The sequence below is a fragment of the Crotalus tigris genome, unplaced genomic scaffold, assembly GCF_016545835.1.
Source record: "Crotalus tigris isolate CLP2741 ecotype Arizona unplaced genomic scaffold, ASM1654583v1 scf7180000018786.1720131, whole genome shotgun sequence".
In the NCBI taxonomy this organism is placed as follows: domain Eukaryota; kingdom Metazoa; phylum Chordata; class Lepidosauria; order Squamata; family Viperidae; genus Crotalus; species Crotalus tigris.
In genome coordinates, this window is record NW_024097201.1 from 1,475,471 (window position 1) to 1,500,806 (window position 25,336).

Here is a 25,336-nt window from a genome sequence, read left to right on the forward strand (position 1 = left end):
TGCTGCAGTGTGACTACAGAAAGAAAAAACTAATGGCTTTTCTTTGCATCAAGAGCAAAGTAGAGGACATACAAACGGCTTTAAGCAAAATACAGAAATGCATATATTTATTTCGTATTGTCTTCATAAAGCAGATTAGATCAGAGATTGATCTAGAGAAAATAGATGGTTGGGATGTTTTCTGACTATTCAAACATCAGGTGAACAATTAGAATTAATATTTCCTAGGATTCCACGCTCCAACAATGTCCTGGCCAGTAGCAGGAACCCTCATGATAGAACCAACCGAGTCTGAAGACAAAGCAGAACTAGACAGGTTTTGTGATGCCATGATTAGTATTCGACAAGAAATAGCTGATATAGAAGAAGGAAGGATGGATGCTAGAGTTAACCCCTTAAAGGTAAGTTCAGGGGTGTTTTATTTTTGTGAGACTTCTACCAGGTGCTCCTTGTTCACACTAAACAATGGGGGAGGGCTCTTTTTACTTTGAGGGTTCTAAACTACATTTCTTGGATTTAGATGGCCCCACACACCTTGACCTGCCTGGCTGTGCCCAACTGGGATCGCCCATATTCTAGAGAAGTGGCTGCTTTTCCACTAGTAAGTAATGGGTTACCATTTCACAAATATATTTTGAGCAATTTTATTAGAAATGTTCTGGTCAGTTTTAAAAGCCAACAATATGTTTCATCAGATGTGCCGAAAAACCTCTACTGGGTGTTTGAAAACCAGAGAAGAACCCATGGTCACCTTACTGCATTCAGAGTTTTCTTTGGGGCTGCCATAGAGGAAGAGAATATGATTTTTTTCTGTCTTCCAAATGTACATCAGATCACAGTTAGCACTACATGCACTAGACTAGAAGATACTGGCATGAAAAAAATGCAGATACCTTTCTTGTATTGAATATAACAGATACGTGTATATGGGAGAGCTTTCTAGGCCAGAAATCAGCAGACCATAATACAGATTTTAACAAAAAAGTATAATGTAGCTTATTTTTTATGTTTGTGTCCAATCTACCGTGCTCAGCCTGCTGACATCCCTGTTCTGAAGTGATGCTCCTACACATACTGGAAAAATGAAATATTTACTCAAGTATTCTTGTGTGCATTTAAAGAGAAACATAAAAGTAATTCTGTAAATTTTCGGCACTTTTTTTTTTCCTCAAAAAACTAGCCCTCCTAGCAATGACTTTTCACCAACTGCTTTGGAAACTGGCAAGTTCAAAAGCAATATGTGTTGCATTGAAGAGAGGAGGTATTGGATGAAAAGAACTTTGTTTCCATCACAAGAAGTGAAATAAAGAACTAAACTCTGCCTTGTTTTGATCTGGCTTTGATTTAGTTCCTACAATATGATAAAACCTTTGTATCAACAAGAAAATGGTGTCCAAAGCAAAACAAGGAATATCTATGCAGATTCTCAGTCATTGAAAGACTTCCAAAAATTTGCTTTGGAGAAAAGAAAAAGAAACCATGTAGCATCTTTCCAAATCGTGTAGGGCTGACAATCAATACCTTGCCTCGAAAGCTTTCCTTGATGTATTTTATCCCTTATGGTATACTTTTTTAAAATATACATAAGCACATTGTAATTACTAATTTTTTGTAGTTTAGATGTTGTACTATATAGCTTTTCTAAATATTCTTTCCTCTTCCTTAGCCATTTGTGAAACCTGAAAGTAAGTTTTGGCCTACAATTGCCAGAATTGATGACATCTATGGGGACCAGCATCTGATCTGTACCTGCCCACCAATGGAGGTCTATGAATCCCCTTTTGCTGAGCAGAAGAGAGCATCATCTTAGGACCAACTTCCTTCCCCCCCCCCTTTTCAGATCACTGGGCTTTATTTTTCTTGCTGTATTTGTAGCACTCTGTGAAGACAGGCGAAATCTTCAGCCCAGTTAGCACATTTTATATACAATGTATATTTTTGAAAACTCCACGCTGTTAATTAAATTTCTGTGCAGCTATTTGTAAATACTTTTATTAAGCGGCAGTTGATTTGATACAGTGCCTCAGTTCCCGTGTTAATCGATGCTGAAGTGGCCTTGATTAAGCCCCTCTTTTCTATCAGGGCTGCTTTTCTGTGATTTAATAATAAGCATTGAACTATATGAACAAAAGCAATACTCTGTTTAAACAGTGTCATGACTATGTACCTGCTCGTCCAAATGCTCTGTGATACAGAATTAACCCCATTTTTTTTTAAAGGACATAGTTTTATAATGTATTTCCCTTGGTTTTGAGCTGAGGTAGAATGGAGTTACTATTCATTTTGTATGAATGAAGTCATGGACAACCATTAACAGTTTGATATGGTCGAATGCAGGTAGCTTTGTAAAAAAAAAAAATATGTACCACACTCTGTTAGATTATGGCAATGCATCTTTGTTGTTTATAAGTATATGTCTTAGAATTGATATTTTTTAAATTTTCTCTTGTTAATGTTCCAATTAAAACTAGTTGACTTCAGTTTTTGAAGTTTGATTTCAATCCAATTAGCAAAAAAACAGGTCACTTTCTTCAGAATATGGACATTAATGCGAGCCAAGTAGGCATGAGACACTTGCTCAGCAGCATTTGTGATCTCATACACCTCTGCCATAGGTGGGGTGCTTTGAGAGGCTTTGCTAGGGCTCTAATGATTACACTTGTGAGAACAAAAGGTTGCCTGTAGGATTGCTAGCATTAAGATTTCCAATACATTTTGTTCTAATACACATATTTAAAGGGCACATGGTTTGGCAAATGAGAAAAACCTGTTCCCTTTTAGGTTAATCTTTGCTGAATATTACTTAATCAGTCAGCCATTTTCTGTAAAACTGACTTAACATATTCGGTGCAAGAACTGTAGCCTATAGCTAATTACCAATTTCTTGGTCACCATTCTGTAGACTGGCTTAAGGCATAATCAACAAAAGCCACACACACACACACATGGGTCAGACACACTTCTCAGAATATGACCTCCTATCAACCTTGGCATAATGTGGTCTGATATGGGACTGTTGGAAAACAGTGCTGTCACAGTAGTTATGAGTTCAATCAATTACAATATGCTACAGCAATGAAATGCAAGTGCAACAATCTGAATTTATTATTTGAAATTAAAGGATGAGAGTACATCCTTTACAGCACACAGCAAAAGCACATAACTTTTAAAAGCTATCTCACATTGAACAAAGAGATGCCCACAACTGTCAAAAGAGAAATCCAATTTGAAGACATTGATGGCAAGCTGACCACTATGAAAACTGCTTCAAGAACTGCTTAAAAAGAACCACAAAACACTCCATTTAATGAGGGGCTTACCACCTCTGGTTTCAGAGAAGCTTGCAGGAATAGGAAATGAATGATAAAGTGCTTCCTACATATGATAATCCAAGCAACAAGTTATTTATGGGGAAAAAGTCTTCATGTAATGCTCCAGTAGACCCTGAGGTTGTAATTTTATAGCAAATGAACTTGGGATAAACTCCTTGTGACTCAAAGGGAATTACTCTGTAAGAGAGCCAACTGTTCCAATGTATCAGAGAAATGATCAACTTTCTATTAGCAGTACCATTTGGTTATTTTTTTTAGCTAACTTTAGCACCGGATAGCTAGCTTAGCAAACATGTTTTATTTTTTTATCCCGTCTTTATTTTTAAAAATAACTCCAGGGGGCAAACACTTTCTCCTCTTATTTTCGCCACAACCCTGTGAGACTGGCCCAAAGTCACCCAACCAGTTTTGATGCCTAAAGTGGAACTAAAACTCAGTTTTCAGGTTTCTAGCTTGGTGCCTTAACCACTAGACCAGGGGTAGGCAACCTTGGCTCTTTTATGACTCATGGACTTCAACTCCCAGAATTCCTGAGCCAGCCATACTAGCTCAGGAATTATAGGAGTTGAAGTCCACAAGTCATAAAAGAGCCAAGGTTGCCTACCCCTGCACTAGACCAAAGTAGCTCTGTACATTCTGAAATGGACATGGTGAGATCTTGCATAAGCCAAAAAAAAGTTGTGTTTTCTTTATGCTTAGTGTGGTACACAAAGCTAATTGGTCACTGTGCCTCCTAGGCCATGACTTATGACAGGGAGCAGAAAAAGGCAATTGCCCTCCCTCCAAAATTATTTCATTTCAGCATTTTTAAAATTCTGAAATGTTCTTGAAAATCCCAACATTTAATTCACCCAGAGGTTCACAAATTTCCAGCCACTCAAAGTAAGTTATCCAAATTCCAGAAAATTTGGCAGTTTTTAATTTTGTGATAGGAGGCAGGGTAATATTTGGGCCATTGTGCAAAATTGTTGATTCTTGGTTTATGATTTAGGCTTGTTCAAAAAATCATGATGCCAGAAGTTGGTCACTGAATATTTTTATCTCCTACCTAAGTATTAAAATTAATTGTTGTCTGGTCTATGCACAATGCTAACTTACTGTTTTAATATATGTACAGGTCATAAGTTCATGGATAAGACATGCTAATATATGACTTGGGTTTCAATCAGCTTGTGATTAATATTAACTATCTTTACAAAACAAGCAAAGATTCTTGATCAGTTTGCAACTGATTTTCTAGATAAAAGTTGGATAATTGGTTCTCCCAATTTTATACATCACTGAGGTTAAAATGGCATTAGAAATGGGGCTCGGCATCCAATATAGGCAGACTAGAGGTTTCCGAGGGATGAAAAGATAGTTAACACTTTATCTAGGCTGAAGATATACTCACTAGCCATGACTGAAAGCCCAAAAGAAGCTTTTATTCTCACAGCTGTCTCATCACTCTGGAGACTGCTATTGCACAAAAGCTAAAACCATTTATGAAACTTTGCTTTCTTATCTTGCTTTAGCTGCAAATTCATAAACTCTTATGACTAAAAAGGCCATTGGCTGATATAGCCAAATCAATATTTGTGTATCTGAGAGAAAAACAGGAAAGTTCTGCTTTCAATTTTTATCTAACTAGATACCTTTTACTATCACAGCTGAAAAACTGTGGTTCATTCAATCTGTGGATAATTCAAATAACTCATGTTTAATTATAGTTTTGTTATCCTGGCTGATTAAGCATAATATAAACCAACCTGAGTTGAGATACTGTCCCAGTTCATCCATAATGATTTCTGTTTTACTTAAGTGTTACATGTAAAGTAGGTCACTATGGCTTTAACCTGTTAAGTTAAACATTCCAACATTGTTACATGTGAATTCAACACTCCTTTTTTAAACTATCCTATTTTAATTTTAATTTCTTTCTGCTAAAGGAAAAAGATTGGAATGTAAACTGAAACCAGTTAAATAATGCTAATCCAATGTTCAGTACCATACCTAAAACAGACTTGAAATCAAAAAGCTTCGGTCTCAATTTATAATACAGGGATAACACCAGCTTCCCAATTCAAGCAATGCTCAAACAACTATGTATATATTAAAATAGTAAGTACTCAAAACGTATCTGTTCTGATAGCAGTATTTACTTTCTATAATCAAAAGCTGATATGAAATGAAAGTCTTATAAAAATGCATTTTAAAATATATAACTCTGCAAGGCAAAAGCCCAACGGACCAATGTAAATTTCAGGTTTACTAATCCCATTTATCAAAATTTCAAATGGAATTTTATGTAATATATAAAAACACTATTTTAAGAAATTACTTGCTATCATGTTATGGGTGTAAAATGCAAACAATCAACACCTTATGAATCATAAAATATTTAATAAGTATATTCAGGGGTGGGGAATATACTGTATATAAAATTTCAGATCACAATATGAAGCAATTTGAGCTCTCTCCAAGCTTGCACTGCTTTCAATGCTGTATAAGATGTATTGCCACTAATACAAGACCTACTAAAAGCAAACAATTTTACCTAATACAAAAGTGGCTTGTTTTATATGAAATAGTTTTTACACAATTAGAGTGTCTTGAACACCCTCTTTAAGTGCAAAAAACACAAATCACTTTACATCAACAGCAACGATGCATTCATATTCTCAGTCCTTAGTAGTCAACTTGCAGAAGATACGAGAGCACAATAACGCTCACAAAAATAGACTAAAAGCTTGTTGTTGCAAAAGGAGTAAGAAAGACAGCAGGAGAGAAAACACAATAAAGAATTATGCATACCACAGCATTTGATGTTCTCAATAAAACTGGCTTCTTACGTGCTGTTTTCTTGTTGCAAAATCAAATTGCATGGACCAGGCAAAACTAATGTTCAGGAGGCAGTGTGTAGCTAAACTTCATTGGATGTGTTGTTAAACTTCCCCCAATTTGTTTTCTCCAACTGAGGTAGTTACAAAAACAACTGAAGACCTGCTACTACCGTGGCCAGAGCCAAGAAAGCGTTTATTCCTGCATACAAACTAATGCTCATCTGTTCAAAACTACCTTTGTGGAAAGGAAGCTGAGAATTTGAAGTTCTTACTACACAACAGATTGCTAAATGGGAAAGAGGGTTGAATTAGCGGCTTCACAATGTGATAGTAAATATGAATTCCCTCAAGCTGGCTGGTCCACTGTTTTCCTAGATGTTTTGTTCTTTTAGTTTATTCAGTCATTTGGAGAAGAAGGTTACAAATACATATCATCGGCCTTTGCTATAACCAGGGAAGAACTGGTCAAGTAGTGTTTGCAGTATCTTGTTGGGAACCATGATGTAGCCCTTTCCAAGGTCGTGTCGGCAAGCAGGACAGGTGAAGACTTCAGCTCTGAAAGAGCGCTGTAAACAGCTCTAAAGTCATGGGAAACATATAAATGTTAAAATCCAGGTCACAAGATAGATACATTACTTAGAGATTAAGCAACATTCAGATGAAAAATACTCTGTGCTTGAAACAGTTCTGGGCAGGCTGTGTCTAGACCCAGAATGTGGGTTTGGTCAGCCGGGCAGAGTGAGAAAAATGGAAGGTCAAAGAGACAATGGTGTGCAATATGTGGTAAAGGAAAGAACGGTGAAGAAGATTGGGCAAGACTGGGCCAGGTGGATTTGCTGCACTCGAATTTAAGAATGGCAAGGAAATGGTGACAGATCTAAGGGAAGGTAACTTAAGGAGGGAACAGGAATGGTGAGTAAACCAGACACACAGTGAAAGAGGAGGGGAAAAGAAAGACTAGATATATCAGCTCTGCCCATTCTTCCTATAAAAGTTCACCAGAATTACCTTGCCTGAAACCTGGAATAACCATTGCTTCCCAGGTTTTACTCAGCAAGACCAACAGCCTACCCAGGACAGCTTGACCAAACTCCCGGGTTACAATATATTTGAATTTTACCATGAAGCAAAGCATACTGTCATACTTCCTGCAAAAAGATACCCCAACATTATTATACTGCTGTAATATCAGAAGTTATCATTCCAAATTTGAAGAGATCTATATTTATATTTATGCCCACTTCACATGTTGACATGCAATTCCCAGCCTTCTTCATTAAGGGGAGTTGAAATCCCACACGTGTGGGGCAAAGGCCCTCTTTCCAGTACATTAGTATTAAAGTAGATGCTGAATCAGTTACAGGTGGGTTAGGCTAGACCTTACAAGAAATTGTTTTCTTATATATAAACAAATTTACAGAACGTTTTGTGCTTTTACCATCCACTCTCTATATTTCATAATGCATGAAAAGGAGAAACAGCCTTCCTGTCCAGCAGTTCTGAATAAATCATGGTGTCTAGTAATATAAACAGGACAATAGGGCAGAATGTGAGAATACAGATAGTCTTCAACTTACAACAGTTCCTTCAGTGACTGTTCAAAGTTACAACAGCACTGAAAAAAGTGACTTAAGACCACTGCAACATCCCCATGGTCACATGATAAAAATTCAGGCACTTGGCAACTAACTCATATTTATGACGGTGGCAGTGTCCTGGGGTCATTGATCAACTTTTGTAACCTTCTGACAAGCAAAGTCAATGGAGATGCTAGATTCACTTAACAACCATGTATCTAACAACTGCAGCGATTCACTTAACAACTGTGGCTAGAAAGGTTGCAAAACGGGGCAAAACAAACTTAACAAATGTCTCACTTATCAGCAGAAATTTTGGGCTCAATTGCGGTTGTAAGTCGAGGACTACCAGTACAGGCGTTTGCCTCGCTCTTGTTTTCTCTCTAACCTCTGCACGCTCTGACTGGACCCCCCTCTCTCTGGGGAAAGGGGAGGGAAATTCAGTCCACCAGCACATCTCCTCCACTAGTATAATTTCAAACAATTAAGACCAAGACACAACAGAAAACTATAATTTCATCCAGTGTTTACAACCTGATACCCTACAAATATGTTGGACTATAAGTTTCTATGCTTAACGCTTTCCAAGCACAGTTACCTATAGATTATGTTTTTGCTCTTTTGCTTTTGTTTCAGTTCTCTTCTGGGTCATATCTGTTTCTCAATTTATTATTCTTGCTTTTACAGTGTAAGTTGCCCTAAATTATTTGGTATTAGATGGTGCTTTAAAATAAACAAATAGCTGAACCCAATGTTCACACCCATTCTATGAATCAACATGAATTGTAAAAATAATGTAAGGTGAATAATCTTCTGGAAATTACCAGAAATGATGGATATGCATCTTGTAGAGGCTCAAAAGAACTTTATACTTTCAGGTATATAATAATTCAGCACAAATGTTGACACAAGATTACACACAAATGTTAATATCAGAGAAGTAATTAATTTCAATTCAGGAATTGAAAGCATTTAACATATTGAAGTTAACACCGCCTTCAAAAGTATGTAGAAAGTATATATTGTTTTCATTAAACCAGTCAAAAGATGATTTCATAAATGTAATTATAATCTAAAATCATGCCTGAATTATTTTCTCTTTTGGGAACTATATAAAAACATTGAAGACTTACCAAAAAAACCTGAAACTGTTATTTTTAACACTTAAAAATTGCTCAGTTCATTACAGCATAAGATCTGATGAGACTGTCTTGTCCAAAAGAATATTACATTACAATAGTGTTAGATTGTGCCGTGCCACAAGATTCTTCATTGTTTTGCTTGCTGCAATAGGCTAGCACAGCTAACACTATGAAACTTATTGAAATAAACCAGGTCACAGATATATCTGATCAATATATGCATAATCTTACTGTTTGAACTAAGTAAGAATGTTCATTAACTTGAGGTAACTACTGACTTAGAATTTTCTTTCTCCTTTAAAATCTTAGTTTATTTGCTTTTAAAAGTTACAGCAGAACTATGTGAAAATGATCCACGAGACACTTACTTTACAGACATTGTGCAGGCACTCTGTGGTCACCGGCTGATAAACCAGCTCCTGGCAGCAAACACACATAAAGGATTGTTCCAGTTTCTTCAAAAAATTCTAGGACAGGATAATGGAAAAATAATTAAGTCAAATGCTGAAGTGTTCACAACCTCTTCATAAAATAATATTGTTTCTATATTAACCCGGACTTCTTTTGGGGCCTGGAGTATAGTATTCGAAATACGCTTTCTATTTTAATAAATATACTGCATATTAGCCAAATGGTATTTTCACTCTCTGCAGCTCCTCATGCATTCTGGATGGTGGGGAACTTTCTAAAACGTTGCAGGGAGAACAAGGTCCTTGCTGTTCCAGTGAAAATCCAGTGGCATAACATTAAAAGGAAACAGTACAGAACATTGGTTAAAATAAAAAACCTACTGGTCCTTCTTTAAGAAATTTAAGAACTTCATCCCAAAGTTTCTGGTTTGGAGAGTCTTCCTGTATCAACCATTGTTGTTGCTGTGTTAGCTGAAAAGCTTCTCCCTTCCCTCCATCACTCATCTTCATTGTTTTGGCTGTATTTGTACGTTGCTTTATATTGTCTGGAAAAAAAATGTTATCAAACCACAATTATAAATTTACACTGACTTCTTCAACTGCATATCCTGCAGGAACAGGGTTATTGATTAAATTTACCAGATTAAATTTACCTTTCTTTTAAAGATACTTTCACAGAAAAAAAATAGAGATTTCCTTTTTTTATGAGAGATAAATTTCAAGTAGCTCACTGCAAGTAAACAGTATATTTGATTCAAATCTTAAATATTGAAAATAAACTCATTCTTAAAATGTGTCAGTCTGTGTAATTACCCTAGCATCTCTGTGGGAATTTTAAGGTTTGTAGAAGTAGAAGAAAAATCATACAGGGAATTGGAAACAGTCCAGTGAAGAATGATTATGCTTCATGGAGTACCTTAAAACAGGGGTCCCCAACCCCCAGTCTGTAGCCCAGTGCTGGGCCACAGCCCAATTAGAACTGGGCTGCGGAAGTGGTGGGTGGGCGAGAACCCTGCATATGATAACTATTAGCAAGCTATAAGCAAACTTTTTTTCAAGTGTTAAGATTGCATTGTCCTGATCTCAAAAGAACATGTATTTGACCTTTTTCTAGCCAAATTATACCTCTGAAATTGGAGTAATAAATTTAGCCCTTCTTAGAATAGCAGATCCATGATCTCTAATATCTTATCTTTTTCATTTACCAAAATTTGATGCAATCTAGAACTACTCACTTTGGCTGAAACCTGATTCCTAATTATTCTATTTTCATTTGAAACCATTATTTTATAAAGGGTTTAATTCTCTTCCATCTCTTTGAAGTTCAGAATGTTGAACATTTAGCATATCAACATGGCTATCTAAGTTCCTTGTCAGCAAACCTTGTACCAAAACAGACCAACATTCCAAAACAAAGGTTGAAAACAAATATATCTGAGCAACAATGATATATTTATAACTGCTGGAAATAGTAATGCTAAACTGGAAGGATATTATGGGTGCATTTTAGAATATGAATAGCTTAAGATTCTCAACACTGTACATTAAGTACAAGAATTATTTTGAAATGTGATCGATCTCTATAAAGAGAGGCTTCATAATTTGACTTCCTTTTTTGTTATTCACCTATTTCTTATTGACCTCCCTTCTGTCTTGTCAATGTCCTCCAAAGCTTTCAAATGCCAAGTATCAATCCCAACCTTTCATTTTTTCCCCCTTGCATCTTCCCTTCCCTCTCCAAGTTTCTAATATATCATAGAAAAATCTTAAGTTCCCTCTTCCTTTGTTGAGCTACATACTAATGGCCAATAGTAACCTATAACGAACAGCTTTTAGAAAGTCCCCAATTGCACTGTCAAATTCTGTCAGAAAAGACAGAAAACTAAAGGATAATTTCTTGGTCTCACATTTTTGGTAATAAACGACAAACATTTTGAAGCGATCTAATCACATGGCCCTGTGGCAGGCCCTTGGCAAGAATGACGGACATTCCTTTTCCTCATTTTCTTTGTTCCTGTCTGGATTTGTTTTCTCTGTTCCTTTGTTATGTTTTTTTTAAAATTGTTACTTGTTTTAATTTTTTTTAACAATTTGTAAACTGCCCACAGTTGCTAAAAATTGGGTGACATATAAATTTAATAAATTATTACTATTACAAATATGTAAGCCTTCATTTAGTTTTAACAAAAATTATGCTGAAAAATTTTCAGCTTAAAGAACCCTTATTTATTGCATTTCCAATAAATTAAAATCATCCAAACTTTACAAAAACATCATCCCCGCACACAAAAATTCAAAAGCCCTCATTTATACAAACCTTAGTGCTATGGGTCCTTGGATGAAATGGAACATCATTTCTTGAGAAAGTGACTGAAACTTAAGGTAAGTCTAATGGCTAAGATATATGGATGAGAGCGCATACCTAGCATGAACTTCTGTCAATGCCCTGTTCACTGGCTGACATAAAGACTCCTAAATGTCTTCTCTCTGAAGGTACTCATTCAGCCCTGCAGTTCACCAGATAGTTGGGAATGAAGAAATGATGGAACAATAAGATAAAATGTAGATGGAAGATGACTCAGAAGAGATCCAACTGAATACAAGAAAGAATCAATGTGAAAACGCTAATTTCTCAATGCTGACAGACCCATTAGATATTTAAGGGGTCCCAGAGATATTATGTTTCAATATGGATTGAAATACCTTCTCTATCTGATAACTGATGGATTTAAGTAGCCAGACATACCGTCATTAATTGGTCTTTTCTGATTTCCATTGCTCTGTTCCATTGATTCCTGTTTCACAGGCTGCTTTTTTACTTTATCTTTCTTTTCTTTATTTGCCATTGCTTCCCAATAGCCTTCTGGGTACTACAAAAGAAGAACATCACATCTGAGAAGTATTTTCAGCAATTCTTGCATCAAAACAAGACCATCTGGAATAGCAGCACGTTCATAAGATCCATTATGTCAAAGACAACTCCAGTGTTTGAAGGGGAGCAAAAAAAAAAAAATCTATAGTTGGAGTTAACTAATTCACAAAATGCCATTATTCTCTTGTGGCCCAAGATGAATCCTGAGTCTTCATTTCTAACAAATAGATTGGCTGAAATTCCTTTGATAAGGAATCAAGGGCTGTTCCCATTTTTCTATATTTTATCAATTGATCTAGGAATCCAAATGATTTTTTGTTTTAGGTTTATCTACTTCAACACATTGTATATTGGGAGTGATTTGTGTTTGAAGGATAGTTAAGTCACACCTGAATCTCCGAGTTTTCTGAAGAACTAAGGTGACATAATCAACAGTTTCAAAGCCATTTATTGCCAGGGATGGCAGTTAAGGATAAATATTTATATACTTTATATACAATTAAGGAGCAGGAATTTCTTGATATAAACTGTTTGTTCCCATCTAGAAATCATCCCAAAATATGAAAAAGGGTCCTCAACTATACTATCAAAATTCAGCCATTTGGTTACTGAATTTCAATCATTATTTAAAAATTATAGGGCCAGAACACAGAACTAGTCCATGTGCAGCCTATACATTGTCACCTTCTCATCTCCATGAAATAAAGTATGGACTTCTGAGCATTATACAGAAAATATAATCCAATTCATCTGACATCTTTAAAATAAATCTGAAGACAACCTTCCAAGAGAGCTTCAGCTGAGTATTGACAATCTTATCTGTTTTAGTAAAAGATAAAAACGATGGCAACTTTTAAGTTCTAACCTGTAAACTCAAGCCCAATTTCTTTGACCGTTCAATTCCCTCTGTAGTCCAAGGTGCAGGTTCAGCATCATCTCTTCTCAGAAGATAGCGCCAAACTAAAAATCCACATTTTCCAATTTCTGGCCAATATTTCACCACCTGAATTATAAAGTTGTTTTTATATGCATCTTCTATAGACTAGCTGCTTAGATCAACTTTAAGAAATCATTCAAACATTTGTATCTAAAGTATTTAATCTAAGAAGATCAAATAAAGGTTGACTGTATAAAAGTTTTTTTAAAAAAAATCCAGCACATGTAAAATGATAAGTCACAGGAAAGACAAAACAAATAAGTTTACTGAAAATAACACACTATAGCATGAATGAATTTACTGATCTGTGATTTTTCTTTTTGCTTAGCTGTGCATTCAAGGTGGCTAACAAAATTAAAATGCAGGATGCAAAATAGAAAATTAAAGTATGAAATAATCAAGTATTAAAAATCTGGAACTGCATCATGAATGTTCTTCTAAGGCACAGAGAGTAAGAGTCAGAAAAGAGTGCATTCCAAAATATGAATGTGGTACAGAAGAGCTTCTGAGTCTGGGGGCACACACAAAAAGGCTTCTTCTGCAGACCATAATGTCTGTACAGGCTTGTTAAAGAAAAGGCAAGGAAGTCAGGTCCAAAGCTGTGCATTATAGTTTTATTATTATTAAATTTATACATGAGCCCACCCACTCTAAAAGTTAACAACAGCACCATATTATTCCCATATCTTATTATTAGTTAGCAGCCCAAATGCCACATTTTATGTCAACTAAAACTTCCAGGTGCTTTTTAAGGATATTGACCTAAAAATGGCTAACAATGATTTGCAATCATCCAAATATCCTGCCAGTGCAGTGCAATGGGCTCTTTATCACAGCTGCAATCTTGATCAATGAGATCTTCTATTTTTGTGGAGAAGAGAGGGATGCAATACCGTGTTTCCCCAAAAATAAGAAACGGTCTTTTTTTTTTTTTTTTTGCCTCCAAAATGTCTTGCCCACTTACCTAGGACTGCTGCAGCTAGGCCTCCCACACCCCGACATCTGTCACGTCACTGCCCGACTTCTTCTGCGACTGCTGGTGGCAGGATGCCATGTAGCGCATCGTGCCAGTGCCACCACTTGCAGGACACCACCATGTGGTGCATTGTGCCAGTGCCACCGCTTGTGGCAGGAAGTGATGTGGGGTCCTGCCATAAGCGGTGGCACTGGTGTGATGTGCCATGTGGCCTCCTGCCGTGAACGACCACCAGCAACCAGAAGTGAGTAAGGGGTTACGCAGGCTCCTGCTGGACAGGGCTGTTGCTGCTGCCACAAGGCAGGTGCCAGGGCATGGGAGGCCTGGCTGTGGGGGCCTGAGGTAAGCAAGTAGGGGCACATGGGGCAGCTCCACCCCCCCACCCTAGCTTGATTTTTACCCATATGCCTCGCCATACCTCATACAACCAGACGGTGGGACGGAGTGGGCGGGATCTTAACTATGGCTTATTTTGGGGATAGGCTTATATTAGGCACACAAGTAAAAATTAAGCTAGGGCTTATTTTCAGGGAAACATGGTATATCCACAACAGGCTAAATTTCAACATCCAAGTATCCAAGAGTCAACCAACAGCCTGGATTTCATTTGTTTGTTCGTCTGCATTTAGTCCATTATCAAACTTCACCATTTGTCAAGAGAACCAGCTATTTCCTTCAGGGCAAACAGTAGTAGAACTGGTGTTATTAGCATATTGATAGCATCCCACTCCAAAGTTCCAGCTGTTTCAAGTAGATACTGAAAAGCATGAGAAACAAGATGGAGTCTCATGGGATGCCATAGATATGTTAGTGTGAAACAGAAGTGCCTCAGCAAAGATCTGAAACTACCGTAAAACAGATAGCCTAGAGAAATTAGCAGGGTCACACATCCTATACATTTTCCAGCATAGGTAATCCACCAAGCCAGTTTTAGTCCTGTATTTAAACCAAAAGTTAAAATTAAAACATAATAAAGAGTAATAAAGTATTTGCCTGGAACCAATGTCCACAATTTACTCAGGAAAGCTCTCTAGAATAAATATGTCTCTAGAAAGACATAATGATCCCAGAAACGTAACCGGGACATACTTTCCTAATCTCCTTCCTGGCAAAGATCATAGGAAATGCTAGGCAGTTGTCATGTTAAAACCAGATCTAAATCTCAACTTGAAGTGGATTTTGGTTCTTTTTCATCCAAGCACATCTCTCTACATATACATTAGTTCTGGGAAAGAAACTTATGCTATCTGAAAAGCAACTTACATACAAAGGCAAGTTGAGGTATTGATCTCAATTTATCTATCTTGCTTCTGATCATCTGCATTGTGTTGTAGTGGACTTCCTAAGCAATGGGTATTGTAAAGAAAGAACTTAATATTGACTTCCACAATAAGTAACCTTTGATAACCAGACTGTTTCTCTAAAAAGTATATATCCCACATTTTCTAAGAATCAAAAGCCATTTTTATTGGTAGTGGCAGATTTATTTATTTATTTATTTATTTATTTGTTTAGAAAATTAAAAGAAATAATAAAGTTAGCTGAAGAAGTCTTTTTAACATAAATCATCAATAAGATGCCAACAGTTGAAAAGTCCATTTCTTATGCTATAAACAAAAATCCAGGTTTTTTTTAAAAAATGCACATTATTATTGAATTACTGAATATATATTAAACTTATTATCAATTCTTTCTCTCCCTCCATCACCTCAGATACATTGTGCAAAAGCTGAAATAATAGACAACCAATACAATAGTGCAATAAATTAAATACTGATTTTAACTGAGCGTGTTTTCTAGACTGTTGTATCCAAAATTGCCTGAACAGAAAGCTGTGTGCACAAAAGGCTTTCTTTAAAGTCTCTATGACAGATCAGAAGGTCACTGAATGCTTGAAATGTGTCATTAGTAACATCCAGAAATTACAAAAAAAAAAAAAAAATTATACACATGCACCTTTTCTGCTTTGGAAAGAATTTTCAGAGGGGGTATAGATCAATATGTTTTGCAATAAAAAAAGTACTTCGTTAATAATATTTTCCAAGACAAATATAGAAGAACAATACTTGCCTTGTATATGCCATCATATCTATTGCCTTCCTCTGGAGCATATTTGCTGATCCTTCGACCTTTTGAACTGCGAACAACTCTAACTGGTTTTCCAGCTCTCCAATTTTTAGACTCAGCTCCATTTTTGTCATCCAATGGAGCATCACAATTTAGAGCCAGGGCCCTAAAAAATATTTTTTTAAAGTTTTTCAACATAACAGAATATTTCTTAAAGTATCAGAGCATCAGTCGGGATAATCATTACATGCCAAACTATTGCTATTTGATACTCCACAGTCAGCAGAGCATAGAGCAGGCAGGTGAGCCTAAAATCACCATGAAGTCAACTACAGTTTGTTCCTATAGAAACAGTATGCCCATCGCAAGCCTGAACGATCAGATCCTCCTTTCTTTCCTCCACAAAAATGTAGAGTGCTGCATTCAGACACTCAAAGCAGATGCAGGCGTTCCACAATTGGAAGGGCTCCTAACTTTATTCAGCCATTAAAACTAAACATTAAAGCTTTCCATACCCTCTGCTTTATTCTCTCACCAACAAGATAGTGATAAGCAGAAATATTGTTTTTCCTCTGTATGAAAAGCTGCAGTCCACCTTTGCCTAGCATCCAGGGGACCTCTAAGATGCCTTAACAGCCTATAAGGGACAACAGATTTAAGATGACTACCTGTTTGGAAGTGAACAGTTTCTCCTTAAAAATGAATGCTTGCTCCTTAAAAAAATAAATAGGAAAATATTTTTAAAAGGCACCTGTTCATGTGGGTTAGAGTTTGATCAAATGAATGTTCCCCAATTCTTTTATTGCCAGAAAGATCTCTTCCACCACTCCCAGTGTAAGTAAATTCATCACCTCGGTCCTATATAAGAAGATAAATTATCCTTTAAAATGTTAAATTATGATTGCGGATATTCTGAAATATACAAGTAGAAAATGAAAATCCCATGCCATAACAGCTCTGCATATATAACCATACCAACACTTTGTGTGGTGCTGCCACAGATATTTGGGGAGGTGTGATATGTGTGGTCATGTTCACGTGGGTTTGCATACAAATGTGTCTATCTAAAAACACAAAAACATTAACCTCAATAGGCAACTTTTTAGGACAAATTTACAAGCCATCGTACATGGGCTGCAAGAGGGAAACAGAATACTAATGACCTGATGACATTCTCATTCTGAGCAAAAATGGAAGGATTTTTCAACCCAAATCTTCCCACTTCATGCTCTCCCTCTATATCTGTTCTGTACCCAGGACAGATGTGAATGCAGCAGATCTGAATTACTGGCAAAGAGCTGGACCTAATAACAGATTTCTACATGCCAAGATATAGGGAATGCCTCTCACAGGTCAAGTCTTTTATCCTCATACTTCAGTGGTACTAAAAGATCTGCAAACATTTCCAAGAATATCATTAACTCAGGGGAGGGAACCGACAAATAGAATGCACCTTTCCTCACTATAAAAAATAGTGAATATGTCCACAAAGTGCCTAAATATTTTGTTGGTTGTGCTCCATCTATTTTAGCATATTTACATATTATCTGTTTAAAACAAATTAGTTCAATATCTCCTAGCAATTTGCATTAACAATGTGTACCATTCTGTTTTTTGTGCATCTGTAGGTATCTATCTGGCTTTTTGTTTTATTACGATTGTTGCTGAAGTTGTACTGCATTATATCCATATTGATGTAATTACTTTTATTAACATCTTATTCTACTATTAGCAAATCTATTCAAAAGAAGGATGAGTTTGAACAATTTTAAATAAATAAATAAACAAACAAACAAGATGAATGGCTTTGAGTGAATTTTGACCTCACAGATATGATAAATTACTAATCTTTCTCTCCCTGGCTAAAGCCTTTCCACAAGATGTAAACTACCTCCCCCCAAAAAAATACCTCAATGAGGCACTTAGCATGACTTAAAAAATCAACAGGTTCAAGGATGCCGAGCATGAATTAAATCTGTTTGAGACCTACAATTCTTCTGTGGTTGTTCTGGGAAATAAAGAGAAATATTTGAAGGCTTATGCACCTTTCTTTTCCTTTGAAATATTCTAATTTTTGGCATCAGTAAAAATGTACTTTACTCTCTTTGAGCAAGTAATTAGCATTTAACAGCAAATGATACCAATAAACTAAACTAACAGCAAATGATACCAATAAACTTAATAAAGAGTCTACAACGTTACTTGTAGACTCTTTATTAATCACAAAATTGTAGGCCTGAGGAAATAGGGCAAAACACAATAAGTACATTATATTTTCTTGAGCTACTTTGTATATGAACATGAACCATGGATAATAAATAAAAAGTATTAATTAAATATCAAAGCACGTCAGTTAGCGCCAATTGTATGCTATCAGGAGCAATTGACTAAATCATCCAAAGGCTATAGCAGTTAATAATGTGGATTTATACAATAAAAGCATGTTAAGGAATTATCTAATAAATAGAAATATTTTATAAAATTTCCTAAGCAACCTATGAAAGCCAAAATGCTCGTAGATATTCTAATACAATTATATGAACATATTTTTGGTTGCACTACTGAAATACCACTTTTTTATTCATTGCTAGAAATATTTCCCATCTTTATTTAGTGCAGCTCAGAGAGCTACAGCAGGGATCACCAACCTTGGCAACTTTAAGATCTGTGGACTTCAACTCCCAGAATTTGCTGGCCAGCCAGGGGCTGGGGAATTCTGAGAATTGACGTACACAAATCTTAAAGTTGCCAAGATTAGAGTTGCCTGCTATGTAGAATGTTCCCACCTCCCATTTTCTCCACACAACAGCACTGCAAGGTACATTGGACTGAGAGAGTGTGATTGATAAGCTCTGCACAAAAGTCAGAAATGAAAGATGGAATCTATTGTGTAATTAAAAGTACATTGTGAAAAGATGCATTCTATACAATAGTGCCCTTTCCTGCTTCCTTCAATTTCTCTTCCAACATTAACTATTGCCTAGATCAGTGGTTCTCAACCTTTCTAATGCTGTGACCCCATAATACAGTTCCCCATGTTGTGGTGACCCCCAAGTGGGTGTGGCCACCAATAAGAGGGAGTAGGACAGCTAGGGAAAAGGGAAAAAAATGGCAGACAGCGTGGTTTGGCAACCCCCGTGAAATGGTCATTTGACCCCAAATGGGGTCCCGACCCACAGGTTGAGAACCACTGGCCTAGATATTCACACTTTGCTTTACATTTTTATAATTATTGCTCATATTTTATCTTCCATTCTATAGTAGGACAACATGACTAAAGTTTCATTTTAAGACTCCAATACTAATCTCTGTTGCCACAAACAATTCCTAGCAACAGAAGGAAGTATCCACGTCCTGCCTATGACTGAACATTAATTTTATGCCGGCTGGTGAATGTGGATCATTTTCACTGTCGGATTGATAAACCTCTCTAATTCTTTTCTTCTTCTCCAGTCAGAATCTCAGTATAGCTGAATGCTGGGACCCACTGACATTTTGCTAACAAAAAAAAATATATATATATCCATTCTAAACATTTTAAAAAACATTTTTACCCACGTTTATATCTTTGCATAGCATGAGATAAAACAATTAACTAGAGCAGTGTTTCTCAACCTTGACAATTTTAAGGCATGTGGACTTCAACTCCCAGAATTCCACAGCCAGCATTGCTGGCTGTGGAATTCTGGGAGTTGAAGTCCACATGCCTTAAAATTGTCAAGGTTGAGAAACACTGAACTAGAGCATCGATACATAAACTAATCAGAATATAAAACTTACAACTTCATCTTCAAATCCTCCAGCCAACACAAGGGAGTAAGCGCCATCATTACTACGTCCATGGATTCCACCAACGTGAGGTCTATGAACACCTGCTTCACTCACCTTTAATTAAACAAGTTTAAAATATATTCCTATTTTTAATAGTAGAACATATCAGTGCATCTAATTGAAATACTTTAATCTTGTTTTCCTGAAAAAATGTACTCAAAAGCTATTAAACTGTACTCAAAACACTTTTCAGTTTCAAACATATTTTTAGAAAATTATATTTAAAACCTGAGTCCCTAGAGTAGTAAATTTATTTTTGGCAATTATCCAAGACAAAAGATTTATCTTACAATAGAGATATTAACCCAGGATCACAAAAGGTTCGCTTATATTAATCTGCTGATGGGGTCCTCTCAATAATTGAGTATGATAATGGGGAAAAAATCAAAAGTAGCTACAAGTGCAACATAAAAACTAACTGGCCTCAAATATGACATTAAAAAACCCAAGTAATGATTTATATACTCATGCAAATGACACAATAGTGAAACAAAAGTGTGGAAAACAATATATAGAAAATATAGCTAAATACCTGCACTCTAAATTTCCATGTTGCTCCAACTGGAACACCAGGTATAGGTCCATAATGATTAGAAGGAACAATAGTGCATTCCTTAGTACGGCCAACACAGGCCATGCCCTACCAACATCAGGAGAACAAAGCAAGCATAGTAATTGTGAAACTTTATGAAGAAGTACCTGTTTTAGCAATGTTTTAATTCACAGCTTATTGAGATAAGGGCACTCAAGAGCCACCAGGCTGCTGTTCTAAGAGAATCAATTTTAAAAATGTTCGCAGTTGGCTTTGCTCATTTTTTTGAGTACTACTATGCATTATATATAAAATCAGCAAACTTCTCTATATTAGCAGCAAATAAAAGAAAGCAGAAAAACTAAAATTGTTTGCCAGAACTGCTGTTATTATTCAGCATGGTCACAAGACTTCATTCCTTATTATCACTGAATGATGGTGTTCCTGGCCCAGTTATTATTGATAAATGTGAACTACTATATTTAGATATTTGATAACATACATTTTAATTCAAATTTTCAGAATTCTCCATTCTGAATAGGTAGAACCAAATATTTAACAGAATAACAGAGTTGGAAGGGACCTTGGAAGTCTTCTAGTCCAACTCCCTGCTCAGGCAGGAAACCCTACGCCATTTTAGACAAATGGCCATCCAGTCCCTTCTTAAAGGCCTTCAGTGTTGAAGCAATCACAACTTCTGGAGGCAAGTTGTTCCACTGATTAATTGTTGTTGGGAAATTTCTCCTTAGTTTCTAGATTGCTTCTCTCCTTGATTAGTCTCCATCCATTGCTTCTTGTCCTCCCTTCAGGTGCTTTGAGGAATACTTTGACTCCCTCTTCTTTGTGGCAATCCCTGAGATATTGGAACATTGCTATCATGTCCCCCCTAATCTTTCTTTTCATTAAACTAGACATACCCAATTCCAGCAACGGTTCTTTATATGTTTTAGCCTCCAGTCCCCTAATCATCTTTGTTGCTCTTCTCTGTACTCTTTCTAGAGTCTCAACATCTTTTTTATATTACAGCGACCAAAGCTGGATACAGTATTCCAAGTGGTCTTACCAGGGCATTATAAAGTGATATTAACACTTCATGTGATCTTGATTCTATCCCTTTGTCAATGCAGCCTAGAACTGTGTTGGCTTTTTTGGCAGCTGCAGCATACTGCTGGCTCATATTTAAGTGATTGTCCACTAGGACTCCAAGATCCCTCTCAGTTATTACTATTGAGCCAGGTACCATCTATACTATACCTGTGCATTTGGTTTTTCTTGCCTAAATGTAGAACCTTGCTTTTTTCACCATTGAATTTAATTTTGTTAGATAGCGCCCAGTGTTCAAGTCTCTCCAGATCCTTCTGTATCTTAAACCTATCTTCTGGAGTGTTGGCTATTCCTGCCAGCTTGTTGTTTTCTGCAAATTTGATGAGTTCCCCATCTACCCCCTCAGCCAAATAAGTGATGAAGATGAAGAGTACTGGGCCTAAAACAAATTCTTGGGATACTCTGCAGCATATTTGTCTCCATGTAGAACCAGTTAACAGTCTGGATTAAATTCCATTATTAATCCTCATCTATGTATATTTTAAAAAAGACAGGTTCACAGTGATGAAGGGAAATTTTTTTAGATGCCATAGTACAAGCTACATAAAATTTCATAGGTTTATTAAATTGCACCCACAACCTGGCTAGACTCTAGTTACAACTTTAACTCTAATATAATCCATCTTCACTATTGTATTTTCAACTAATTAAATATCTGAAACACTCTTTTTCAAGATCATTCCACACACAAAACATTGCAATAGTCGCGTTTGAGAAATAATCTAAATAATATAATAATAACACAATAAAATAATCAAAACATCTATTTTCAACAGGAACCGCAAGTGCCATAGTAATCTAAAACAATACAAAAGATATTGTAAATAATTAATTTGGGGTTCTGTAGCATAAATAAATAAAATTAAATAAAATAAATAACAGCCAGCAACCAGATTTTTAAAAATGACTGTAGTTACTTTTAAAAACCACTCTAAAATAACAAACGTCATTTGACTTTGCTAGCAAAATGGAAGGAGAAAAAAAAGCACACTCTAAACCAGGGCTTTTCAACCTTTTCACCCATTGTACCACTTTTAGGATATGGCAGTATCCGAGTACCACCAGTCGCCTAGCAAGGTGTCAAAAACTTGATGACCCCCCAAAAAAGAAGAAAAAAGTAAAAAAGTGATAAAGTACAGGTAGCCCTCAACTTACAACAGTTCACTTAGCCTGCCCACCTGGCCGCACTCTTCCTCCTGTCTGAGGTTTTCATTGTTGTGAGCATTTCTGTTAAGGATTGGCAGTGGGGGTGGGGTGGGTGGGTGTTTGGTTTTTATTCCTCCCGTCTGCTGGGTGGTTGCAGCAGGTTTTGGTCACTTCACATGACCCTAGGACACTGTGACCGTCATAAATATGAATCAATTGCCAAGCATCTGAATGTAAATCACAAGACTCTGGAGATGCTGCAACATTCCAGCTGATTGGTGCTTCTTCAGGGCTCAGCAGAAGCACCAGGATCAGCACCGAGCTCCAGCTGGAGCCTGGCGCTGATCCTGGCGTTTCCACTGAGCCCTGACAGTCCCGAAGAATCGCTGATCCTGGCGCTTCTGCTGAGCCCTGACAGCCCTGCAGCTCCAGCCATCTCTCACTCAGGCTTGTGCAGTGCTGCCACCGGTTCAGCTCATTCCCCTCCCCCGCTACCACTTTTCTAGGATGGTCACGTACCACCTGCCAGGTGCCAATGTACCACAGGTGGTACCCCTACCACTGGTTGAAAAGCCCTGCTCTAAACAGCATCATTAATTTCAACTCCTAATCATGATTTCAATTCCATACTGTGTTTACTAAAAATCATACTTTAGTACAATGGTTCTCAACCTTTCTAATGCCGCGACCCCCAACCAGTCGTAAGTCGAGGACTACTCAACTGGTGCAGCACCGTTTGCAGAATGGGACTTTTGGCGGGCTCAGCAGGGCAGAGACAGCCTGGACAATTCCTATTGGCTTTTGAAAGCCAATAGAATTAGACTCTATTCAAGAGAGTCTATTCTATTGGCTTTCAAAAGCCAATAAAATAAAAGGGAGTAGCAAAGCTAAGGAAAAGGGGAAAAAATGGCGGACTGCGTTGTTTGGCGACCCCCGTGAAATGGTCGTTCGACCCCAAATGGGGTCCCGACCCACAGGTTGAGAACCGCTGCTTTAGTATGATAATGCTATGTTTGAAATGTGGAGAGTAACAATTAATAGTGACTTCAGGTAATTTGTTTGAGTTTTTGTTTCTGGGTTTTATTTTATGTGGGAATTACATTTCATACTTGGATTATGAAGTTATGGAGGATATTAGGAAACAATTATTTTTTTAACCTTTTTTAGATTCTTAAAAATGTCTGAAGTTTATAAGTGAGGAAATAAATGTTTAGAGAGGATACATATATAAGGATATCTAAATGTTATTTACCTTGCCCCAATCTCGTTGGCTGTCAGTGCAGGCAGATGGCATTTTTGCTTTCTTTTTACTTTGTTTCAGCTTTTCCCCAGCTTTTACAACCTCGTTAGAATCATTTTTACAGGAAGGACAGTACCTAAAATATTAATGATTTTAAAATCTATTAAACTATAAATAAAAATACAATACTAACATATGCATTTTATGCAATATGCATTGAAACACAACTCCTTGTGGGTTTATATTTCATATTTACATTTCTTGCAACTTCTTGTAAACCCCTTTCTTCTTTTAATATTTACTGCATTCATGTGTCATTTTTTTGCTCAAGGTGGCTATAATTTTATCACCATAGTGTCTTGTAAGAGAGATTAGACTTACAAAGTGACTCAAAATCATCCAGCAAACTCCATGACCGATTAAACCTCCAAAGTCTCAGTTCAACACCTACGCTATGCAGATAATATGGCTTATGATGGCAATTGGGACTGGGATTTCTACTGCTAACTGATGCAGCCATAAAGCGTAACCAGATCACTTAATGATGACAATCCCAGCAGTGCCTGTTGCCTTCATTAACCGAATACTATGATTGTTACATGAGGTGACTTCCTGCTGGCCTCCCATAACCAAAGTCAGTGGGGAAGCCAGCGGAAAGTTGCAAATGCTAGACTGGCAGCCGGGTAGATGGTTAATGTTAGGTGGGGAAGGGGAGTGCAGGGAAGGATGAAAGAAGGCAAGCACTAATGGCTGGCACAAGCACAGAAGAATTAAGGGGAAAGTGCACAGGTGGGAAAGACTCACCCCAATGACTTGCAACCTTCCCTCACAGCTTCTGGGGCAGCTGCTAGGGTAGATGGCAGATGGCAACCATGTGATCGTGGGGCACTGCAAACATTCATGCAAACTAGTTGCCAAGCACCTAGATTGCAGTCATGTGGCCACAAGGGAGCATTTCTTCCAATATATTAGGTGGGGCTGTTCTTCTAATCATACCATATATTTCTCCCGAAATATTGCATGAGGAGTTTAGCCTTGAAATAAACAGGGCAAGATTAGACATAATTTGCTGCTTCTCTCTTAGCTTTAAGCGTGGATTTTACAATAAGGTGTTCTATAAAATGCAAAACTAAACCATGATCCCATATTGTTATCATTACAGTATGTAAGAAACAAAAACAAACATGAACAAATCTGATGTATTATTCCAATGTAGGAGTTATATGAGGGAAGCTATGATCATCACTCTCCCCTACATCTGCAGGTTTAGGATAAGCATCTGAATATCATATTTGGTAGCAGCTGGCTAAGCGAACAATATAACAATTACAATGTCCAAGATAATTAA

At 36.8% G+C, this 25,336-nt stretch overlaps 2 protein-coding genes across 5 annotated transcripts in view; one reads left to right on the top strand and one right to left on the bottom strand.

Moving 5' to 3' along the window:
* The window catches only part of GLDC (glycine decarboxylase), a 40,836-nt gene extending 38,356 nt beyond the window's left edge, over positions 1-2,480 (top strand). The window contains exons 23-25 of the mRNA XM_039356161.1: positions 229-401; positions 521-601; positions 1,667-2,480. Coding sequence (XP_039212095.1) covers positions 229-401; positions 521-601; positions 1,667-1,810 — 398 coding nt within the window. The 3' untranslated portion in view covers positions 1,811-2,480. The remainder of the gene's footprint in view (positions 1-228; positions 402-520; positions 602-1,666) is intronic.
* Positions 2,481-5,694: 3,214 nt separating this feature from the next.
* UHRF2 (ubiquitin like with PHD and ring finger domains 2) overlaps positions 5,695-25,336 on the bottom strand; it is a 56,322-nt gene continuing 36,680 nt past the window's right edge. For 3 of the 4 annotated variants that reach the window (XM_039356165.1, XM_039356162.1, XM_039356163.1), the window contains 10 exons: positions 24,001-24,124; positions 20,499-20,606; positions 19,916-20,020; positions 16,887-16,993; positions 16,139-16,301; positions 13,021-13,158; positions 12,030-12,153; positions 9,665-9,828; positions 9,242-9,340; positions 5,695-6,732 (listed from right to left, as the gene is read on the bottom strand). In XM_039356165.1, coding sequence (XP_039212099.1) covers positions 6,586-6,732; positions 9,242-9,340; positions 9,665-9,828; positions 12,030-12,153; positions 13,021-13,158; positions 16,139-16,301; positions 16,887-16,993; positions 19,916-20,020; positions 20,499-20,606; positions 24,001-24,124 — 1,279 coding nt within the window. In that variant the 3' untranslated portion in view covers positions 5,695-6,585. Of the gene's footprint in view, positions 6,733-9,241; positions 9,341-9,664; positions 9,829-11,705; positions 11,791-12,029; positions 12,154-13,020; positions 13,159-16,138; positions 16,302-16,886; positions 16,994-19,915; positions 20,021-20,498; positions 20,607-24,000; positions 24,125-25,336 lie in introns of those variants that run through there. The other variant, XR_005558260.1, reaches the window with a different exon arrangement.